We start from the raw sequence: 10676 nt of genomic DNA, 5'->3' as shown, positions 1-10676 counted from the left end.
GATTTGTCTGAGGAAGATTTGCCAAGAACTTAAACATCCGTGCTATGAATAAAGAAGTGAGCTGACTGCCCTACATCTATGAGCCTACAATTAGTACACAACAACCTCTTTATCGATCAAGACGTCAGAATCGTTCGTGCATATGATTACTCAAGTGAAATAAACCCGTCTTTTGAACTTTTGACCTTGACCTAACTGACCCTGTCAAATCAATCCAATCATAGGCTAATCACAATACTTTTATATTAATCCACTTTCAAAAATGAATTTAAAAATTCAATTTAAGGAAATGGATAAAGTTAATTAGGCAATTGTTTCTCCGGTAAATGCAATTGAATGAGTATGTTACAGATATATTATGATGAAGTGTCCTCATTCCATAGACTATAGGGAATTGCTAGAGGAAAGGAAGATGAATTGCGTGCACAATTACGTTTTCTCATATCTACTGGCAGATTATGTCCACGGAATTTGCAAATGAAAATAGATACTTTACAGGCGAGATTGACTTTCATGGATTTTTTTCATATATATATACACATATATATGTATGTGTGTGTACATGTGTATGTGTGTGTGTGTGTGTCTACACATGATATTTTTTATGAATGTGGAATGTACCTAATATCATTTACTTGTTTGTCTTTTTATGGATGCTGGTCTATTCTTAACAGAAATTGTTGGTAGTTAAATATAAATTTTGTTCAGAGCTTGCACACTAAACAGAATCTATTATTCGACTGTTATATTGTCGAACACTAGGAATAAAGGGTTTGAAAAAAAATATGAATAGTTAATAAGACTCGGTGGCAACAGGGAACGCATACGGTCTCTCCATTAGGTTTCAATATACTCCTAGTCTGAATGGAGTGTTCACTCTATCTCTGTAGCATTTTACTCAGTACTAGATATTGTCAGATGAATACAAGAATGTTGACCTATATGTTCGTGAAACGTTGACAACTGAATCTGAACTCAATTTTCTAAGGTTCATTGTTATGCTGTCATTATGTCATTTTGTTTATCGGGACTACCTTAATTCACATTTACCATGCAAATAAAACCTTTCGTTTATTTATATCCATAAATGTAATAACTTAAAAACCTATAGAGTAGGTTGTATATCGACCATCTACTAATATCAAATGTCAGCAGCCACTAGTCAAAGAAAGCATTGACGTTGTTATTGCCATTGCTTTCATCGGGTGCTTATCAAAAGAAAACGATATAGAACCTATAGAGAGTCCTAGAAATAATTTGATTTTCGTTATACGATAAGGACGAGTTCACGTTGCTTTATAAAAATTGGATCCATTTAATATGCTATTTGATAGTTTTGTCGGCATCCAACACAGTGGCGGGGCTTTCATCGTAGAGAGGAAAGCTCGAAATGAAATAGACATCCTTTGAAATTTCAAACATGTCACTCCCGAAATCTGGTTCAGGATCAACTTACATAGTTGGTAAATGACGTAACCTTACCTGCAATATTCTGATTTCAGTATAACTATCGAGATAGCATGTTGGTTTTATAAGATAATGAAATAGAAAGATGATGGGAAAATGTCTCCGTTGTCTCATTTACAAATTACTCCTCCAAAACGTGCATACCATGGAAAGCCTTGAACCGTTTAAAGGGCACATTTTATAGTTTAGATATATCGTTGTTTGTATTCACTTTTATTTTGTGACTGAAATATTCTAATATCATTCCATGAATCACGAATAATAGAGTTTTTACTATTTATTCATAATTATGATAATTGTATATAAATACAAATTTTTAATAATATTTTGGTAAACACGAGTAAATACCATGATGTCTGCTACTAATCTTCTGTGTGCGTACTATTATATTATGCAAGTACATTTTGTTCATTGACTTTAGACGAAATTTTAACTTCAGTTATATGTTGTGCTACTATTTAATACCACTATTATATGTATGTTCGTCATGGGAGCACTAAGATTCAATCAAGTTCTCTTCTTCTACTTTTGATTGAGATATGTAGGAAATGTGGGATATATGACATTCCACCAAACTACAGTGACATCATCACAGAAGGTGGACAGTTAGATGAACATACTGACAAGTAATTTCACACGTCAATTTTAATACATATATTGAGGAAAACCGTTCCACACCTCTAGTTTACTCAACACCTCCAGTAAATTTGGATCATTCTGTCAGATTCAGTCAGACACTGAAGAAGGACATGTGATTTGTTCAAAACATGTACTCAAATTTTCAAATATCTTAGCGTGTATAGTTTAATTAAATACAGATGACAGTCTCAGGGTTAAGGCCCACGTCGTACATACAAACCTTGGCTATGACACATCAATCAATCAATCAATCAATCAATCAATCAGACACCAGGAAAGCTACAGTCATACATAAAGTCTGCATCTCTGTATAAATATGTACATTAAGTGATACGGAATACCTGATAAATAAGAGAGTAAAGTAAGAAAAATGTAAATGGTTGGTTTCTGTCTCTAACTCCAAATGCTAATTATAGATAGGTGACGAGGTTTGTCTGTGTGTGCGTGTTATAACATAATAGCTAATAGGGTAACAAATTACCTCCATTTTTTAATTTCCATTCAAAGAAACCACCGTGACTCTATCACGACATCGTTAATGTTAATATTTAACCTTCAGTAAAAAAATACAATTGTGCAAGTTCTGTGAGTTTGTTCCATTGACATAGCTGTCAATATTACTAAACATTGAATTTATTATTGAAAGGTAATTACACAACAACATTAGTAATTTTGTGTAGAAGTCGTAGGCAGCTATAATTGTGTATGTAACAAATCACTTGCTGGGATGTGTGCATATTATTTGTGAACAGTAGTAGACCAAGGGAATTATGTAGTTAAAATAGTTGTATTGCTTTACAAATGTTTCTACAATAAAAGTAATTGATAAAACATGTTGGTTTAGTATATGTCAGTTCAATCGACCAATTTCAGACTTATTAAGGTCAATTTATCACTTAAGTTATCGTGATTGTATTCTTATCACTGAGGTGCTGTCAATTACCAATTATGTCAAATTTAGGTCGATAAAAAGTGTTCAACCTATAGCTGTTGTATATAATAGAAGTCTTGTCGAAGCTAACTATGAACAACGTCTTTTCTCCTCCATTAATGTGATGTAATGGAAGAAGATTCCAATTATATCGGGTAAATCAGTTGTTCTGATATGTTGATTTCCTGATTGTGGTTGTGGTTGTAGCTGGTTTAATAGGTGTTATCGGGGGTGTGCTAGGGAGTACTTTTAGTGAAAGTGGGATGAGATGAGACATGTGGATGTGATGGGGAATGTCGAGGATGATGGATAAATGGACAGTGGTTGTGATGATGGACTTGAGAGTAGAGATGGTGGTGGTAGTTTCAGTGATGTTAGCACAGGTGTGTTTGGGTGGTTAGCGGTGGATGACGGCGGTAGTTGTTTTGAGCACTGTTGGGAGTGTGTGTCTGTCTAGGTGGTGGCGGCAGAGGTGTTTTATCCGTTGGTCGTAAAGGTATTGGCGACGATGGTAATCAGTAATATACTGAGGATAGTTTTAGTGGTGTGTGTACGGCAGCGGCAGTGGCGGCGGCGATGGTGGTGGTGGTGCTGCTGCTACTGCTGGTGGTGGTGCTGGTGGTGGTGCTGGTGGTGGTGGTGGTGGTGGTGGTGGTGGCGGCGATGGTGGTGGTGGTGGTGGTGCTGCTGCTGCTACTGCTGGTGGTGGTGCTGGTGGTGGTGGTGGTGGTGGTGGTGGTGGTGGTGGTGGCGATGGCGGTGGTGGCGGCGATGGTGGTGCTGCTGCTGCTACTGCTGGTGGTGGTGCTGGTGGTGGTGGTGGTGGTGGTGGTGGTGGTGGCGATGGCGGTGGTGGCGGCGATGGTGGTGCTGCTGCTGCCACTGCTGGTGGTAGTGCTGGTGGTGACGGTCTTGTGTTACGATTGTTCGATGTGTTCGATAACAATGGAAACTGTAATTACTGTTTTAATGACGTATATTCTCGAAAAATAGTAACAAATCTTTATCTACATGAAATCATTATGACAAAAGCCCCAAATACATTATACGAAAAAGTGAAAGCGACTGGAACAAGCGAACGAGGGATAATTTATACCAAACATAACATGTGAATTATTGTGTCAATTCAAGGCGATGATTTTTTTTAAAAAGCGTGTGTTTGAATTATGAAATATTTAACTGATGTCTAACTGTCTGGCGTTATACGATGCTAAGGGTAATACTCAGATTGGCATATATAATTTGTGAAAACTATAATACAACATATACTACGTCAGTATATAGTTATTTTATAATATATTTATTAAGAGCGGGATATACGTTTATGTCGTTAAACCTAAACAGAATACGACACAAAATGGTTGAACTAGAACTTGAACATAGACTTGATTTCACGAAACCACCATCGTTATCCACCAAGTACCGCCAACCACCCAAACGCACCTGTGTTAAACCCTGTTTCGTGAGGCCCTTGGTTCGACCTCACAGCCTCACTCAAAGCCTAGCCGAGGCAAGGTGAGTTAGATGCTCACAGCTCCAAGGTCCAAAAAAAAAAACAAGTCCTCAAATTCTCGATATCAGCTAAACTAAAAATATCCGATGCCTTTGTCTTCTAAATAATTAACTTACAAACCATTCATTAATAGATAGAGGGCGTCCTTGAATTACAAGAATTATTTACAAACTAAAGTTTGGAGAACATGAAGAAACAAAGGCATGTCGCAATTGTATGTTTCAATGCATTAACAGTCTCTATTGACACGTACATAAAAAATATTACATTTTTTTATGGTTTCGGAAACAAAATAGTGATATGATGGAAGGGTGTCAAATTACTTTATGTCTTCAATTTGCGATAAGAACTCAGTGATCAAAGTGATCATCGATGTGTGTCAAATTTCATGAATATTTTAACGATTACTAAGGAAGCGAAAAATGATAAGAAGTGAGATGTTGACTAGCGAGTACTTGGTGACGATTTTCATGTCGAAGAACCTGGATCAGCCTATACATAAAAGATAGATACGTAATTTGATATTGGCGGCAATACATTACAGAATTATAAATATATTGTTTACGTCCCTGGGAGAAATTTAAATTGAAGGTGTCAAGATACACTCATAGCAGTCTAGAAACTATCCGTGGTTTCGAATCTAACAAGGGTCTGGTTCAATCCATCTAGTGCAATGAGAAATCTGTGACTCAAATAAAAAGATTTAAAGCAAATGAATAAACCCCCAATTTACATGTGTGTATGTATGTATGTATGTATGTATGTATGTATGTATGTATGTATGTATGTATGTATGTATGTATGTATGTATGTAGGTATGTGTGTAGGTATGTGTGTATGTATGTGTGTATGTATGTATGTATGTATGTATGTATGTATGTATGTATGTATGTATCAAACTCTTCTAAGTTCTCATTCCCTTTCCTTTTCACTTGCTTTAATTGTAAGGCATAAACCATATTGACATGAAAACTCATCTGTCAATGCCATAAAAATAGTTTCCATTTCTTCACCACATAAAAATAGTACTTTATCACTTGACATGGGGTAATAGATAACCCAGAATTCAACAAAGCGTTCATGTTTGAAATTAAACTTTATTCAAATATCAAATGTGTGTCTTTAAGTTTATAGCCTTTGATGTCAATATCTGGTGATTCAGTTTAGTCTGTTATCTGCATTTTCGACATATGGTAATACGTATGGTTTATAGAGTCTGATGTGACGTGTAGTGAAATTCAATGAATTACATTCAGAATAAGGGCATCATACATGTAGATATCGATTTAATAATATTTGTTTTCTCGACTTTTTGTCTATGCAAGGCATCGTCATAAACCACTTCATCTTTTACGGCACCGTTCAAGACGGCTTGCGAGAATGAGAGAATGATGCAAGGTGATTGTTATCGAACTCCATAAGACCACCATTTTGGATGTGGAATCTTGGGTATTGCATCCTTCCTTCGACAAACTTGAATTAATGACAGTGTAATCTGCCATTTTGTTTCTAACTACAAAAATTTAGTTTAGTTTACAAAGAATGTTGTGAGGGACTTTCCTTCCGATCACCCCAGATTAGGTATTTTACCTCAACTTCAAATGATCACGCATGCTCAGTGTGCCTTGTAATTAGGTTGCTTCATATACCTTGTCGGTGATCTCATATTCAAACTTGAGCTGCAGACGCAAAATCTGGATTGAAATGGAGAATTAATGCAGTGTGACTATGAACGGAAGGATGGGCTGACACTTTTGTACAACTGTTAGTTTGTCAAATCTAATACACTCCGAAGTATGCGATAGATCTTACTGCTTGAAGATAAACTATCATGGATTTTGTAATGTCATATCGTCGGCGTGTAATATTTCGCAGATCTAAGCTAATACGCGTGAAGTGAAAAGTATTAAATACATTTTGTATTTGGACAACCTACTAGTGTCGTATGAAACGACCGGGACTGTCGAGCTGTTTCCAGTGAAATATGACGATACTCACAAATGTGGGATAAAATTGGCTCATGAAGACAAAATATTCTGGATCTTGTATTATACGTCTCCGAATTCATGTAGCACTTCGCAATTCACGTCGTAAAATGTATAAATGACGGAAAATGTAAAATATTGACACGAAACTTCCGTGTGTCAAATGAAACAACTAGTAGCATCCATCACTGTTGACAGGGAAAATCCGATAGTTTGCCCAAGGTGTATTTGACGTACTTTCCCGCCAAAAAAAGGAAAATACTATCGTTTTCTAACATTTTGAACTAATTTTATCTCTGAAATAATAATGACTATATAACAATTATTTGTGAATACCGATATCAGGGATTCAAATTTAAGGCAATTATTACTCAAAGAAACTTGATCTACAGGTATACTCTCATACTGTATGGTGGCCTCTCGACACAAATGCGTTTACACTTATTAGCTGTTTCCTATTGTCAACTCAAGAGCTCAATCACAGCTAAACAATCCAATAGGAAAACACATTCTGTCCTTTTCATTTAAGTCAACAGCTTTAAGTACAACGTATATGTTAAAAACGTGTGCTTACATAGACGTTACAGTAATGTTCCATACGGTTCCTACGAGACTTTCTCAATTCTCGTGGCTTTTTTATCCATGATTCTTTATTTGAATAAGAAATTTTGAAACAATCACACACACACACACACACACACACACACACACACACACACACACACACACACACACCAACTGTGTTATTTTGTATGAAAGGATAAACTTGACCGAGTAATTGCGAAACGTTCCATACAGCCTTGTCCTTTGCGAGACTTCTAGTAACTGGGATAAAGTAAATGTAAATGTGGACATGTTAAGATAAAAGATGGGATTGTACAATGAATATCATCAAGTCATAACCATAAAAGGAATCATAGTATTAGTGGGATATCCTTTACTTGTTTCATAGACCCTCCACCAAGTGGAGAAACCCTGACGAGTTACTGATGTTCTCCTGTTTTGTTCTGTTTTTTTTCTCCACCAGGACTATGGTTGTTTTCAGCTGTGTGTGCTTTCCCACCAGTAGCAGGCTGGTCACACTACGTCTACATTCCAGGCAAGGCCATATGTACGTTAATATGGTCAACTAATATATCATACACTCTTTTTGTACTGACATTTGGTATCATGGCGCCATTCTTCATAATGATTATTTCGTATTACAAAATCTTTAAAGTTGTTCAGAATAACGCTCGCAGAATTAAGTCTCACTTTTCTCGTCGAAGTGCGCCCCCATCGCCAGTATCTGGACATCCTGATGCCCAAAACAGTTTGAAATCAAGTGGAGAAGATGGGGCAGCCCCTCAGGGAGGAAACGAGTACAAAGTTAGTCACGGCCAAGTTGTAAGACTGAACAGTTTATTCAGAACACCGCTTGACAATGAGGATTTTACACAAAACCGGAGAGCTTCAAATATCAGTATAGTTAGTAGATCACCGAGTTTCTTTGAACACATTTATGGTGACATAGGGAGGCGGCCGTCGAACATTTCCATGGCTTCAGGCACGGATGATCGACCGCCTACTGCCATAAGTGGACGTATTGGCAGAGAAGGTTCGTCGCGGAAGCAATGTGGACAAGGACCAAGAGTAGAAGATGTCAAAATTACAAAAACTGTACTGATTGTGTTGCTAGCATTTGTCGTCTGCTGGGCACCTATAAGTGTTGTTAATTTCCTAGAAACGTTCTTCAACTATGAAATTCCGTTGGCATTAGATCTTTTTACTGTCTATATGGTTTTCTTGAACTGCGCCCTCAACCCTATCATCTATGGAATGATGAACAGAAACTTTCGCAAAGGTTTTCAAGATATATTTTGTATTTGTAAAAATGCCAGATTCCGTCGCCAGAGATCTGTTGGAGCCGTCATCGCCATACATTCCGTCGCCCCTGACAACAATGAATCTCAAGAAGTAGTGAATCCTATCCCTCATATTTGATAATAGAGACAACGCAGTGATAAGCGTTCGGATATGCGGCCGGGGGGGGGGGGCGGCAATGATGGGGGGGGGCACCATGCTAACGTCAATGTTTAATGAGGTTCGCTCTCGGATCACTTTTTCACTTTGGGTAAGGGAAGACAATATATCTTCCGAAAGTCTTCCGAAACACTGATAATCGATCAATAGTGATAAACGGGTTGATGTATATCTTGTACAGAAATAAAGTGTCCTAAAGTTTTTTTCCCTTGTTAATCATGAATTGTATCAAAACGGACCATGATTTGGCTAAAATTAAAAGTAAGAAAATACTAGTAACGTAACTAATTATAGTCCCGTCATTGCACTAAAAACAAATTGCAAATTCTCACATGATTGTATATTACTGTGTCTTTTTTACTATGAATATATTTTCTCTTGAGCGAGTGGGGGTGGGGGATTAATTTATTGTCGCCCACTGGTTATATTGTGAAGATCTGAAAAGAGGATCCGTTAATTTTTAATGTTTCGATGACAGAACACCCCCTCCCCCCCCATTAGAAACTGAACGCTTACTGACTCTATTGTCTACAGTTGTCACACAGTAAGAATAGGCTAGTTTAGAAAGTTGATATACGGCAACACGATGCGTCTTTCGCAAAGAACTACATTTGCAATGACTGACACACTGCAGGCACGTGCACGTTATGTTCCCGTGTCATGAAATTGATATTGCATTGACGAATATGTAGAACATATCAAATAATGTGTGTGTGTGTGTATGTGTGTGTGTGTGTGTGTGTGTGTGTGTGTGTGTGTTACCAGTGTCTGTATTGTGTTTAATGAAAGTCATTATAAAAAACGTTGAGGAAGACGCCAAAACATGGCGAAGACTAAGGCAGTTTCTGAAGTGACTCTTCATCATCATAGTAGCCACCCCGTACAACTCTCACGAGTCATACTAGGTACTGTATACATGTAATATGACGTATGAGAATGACGTAATTTATCGATTTCGTCATAGGGTCCATATTATATTATGCCGGCATTACATGTACCATGCATTGCATGCCCAATAATAGTTCCATTTCTGCCAATGACTATAATCTACACAAGATTCTATGACGATAGTAAACAATTACGTCACTATATTACACCACCAATAATGACATGTGTAAAGTAGAACAATAAATGTATTATTTCCGTACAAAGCAAAACGCTAGTCTGGACAGACACCCTTTTGATAAAGTCTTTACTCAGAGATTGGTATTCTTGGAGTATCACGATTTAATACATTTTAAACTAAACCCATCTCTATTTTACATGTAATAGTCACAATGTAAATACATCATGCTTTAGTACTGATGTCTATGAGACGTCTTATTTTTAAATATCAAATACTAAAGTTGAACTATCAATAACCAGAAAGTGAACGTTTTTATCTTGATATCTGTTTATACGAGAAATTACCATTGTATAGTACTGAAAGAAATGAAAATAAAAGCATTTTACATTTTGACTTGTTTCATCTCAATTACTCTATGAATGTCTGCACGTGTCAGGGGTTTTCTAGCTTTAATGGGAACACATACAAGGCTGATTGTATTTTACCTGCAATTCTTTATGTTGAGAGGTCCCAGAAATGCCATTTTCACCCATCCTGCATTCTGAACCCACATACATACATACATACATACATACATACATACATACATACATACATACATACATACATACATACATACATACATACATACATACATACATACATACATACATACATACATACATACATACATACATACATACATACACGCATGATGTATGCATACACGTACGTACACATACACCTACGCATGCATGCATGAATGAATGAATGAATGAATGAATGAATGAATGAATGAATGAATGAATGAATGAATGAATGAATGAATGAATGAATGAATGAATGAATGAATGAAACAAGCGCTCACTTGCAATGTCTCTGATAATACTGAACATTTGGTTCAGATACAGTCGCAGGCTCTTCCTGATCTAACATATTAATATTTTATGTCTGCTCAGTAACAAGAAACCAAATGAGGAAAGGAGATATCGATTACCCTATTCTACGACAACTTCACACATTCACATATACATAAAACTATCTCTCTTTCGAGACAAGACTTTGACAAAATCG

General features: G+C 36.8%; 1 protein-coding gene across 1 annotated transcript in view; it reads left to right on the top strand.

Annotated features, from left to right (window-relative positions):
- Positions 1 to 8518, top strand: part of LOC144447667 (5-hydroxytryptamine receptor 1D-like) — an 8979-nt gene extending 461 nt beyond the window's left edge. The window contains exons 2-3 of the mRNA XM_078137745.1: positions 3245 to 3295; positions 7563 to 8518. Coding sequence (XP_077993871.1) covers positions 3245 to 3295; positions 7563 to 8518 — 1007 coding nt within the window. The remainder of the gene's footprint in view (positions 1 to 3244; positions 3296 to 7562) is intronic.
- Positions 8519 to 10676: the final 2158 nt, after the last annotated feature.

The sequence above is a fragment of the Glandiceps talaboti genome, chromosome 16, assembly GCF_964340395.1.
Source record: "Glandiceps talaboti chromosome 16, keGlaTala1.1, whole genome shotgun sequence".
Classification (NCBI taxonomy): domain Eukaryota; kingdom Metazoa; phylum Hemichordata; class Enteropneusta; family Spengelidae; genus Glandiceps; species Glandiceps talaboti.
This window is presented reverse-complemented; position numbering and strand designations above follow the sequence as displayed.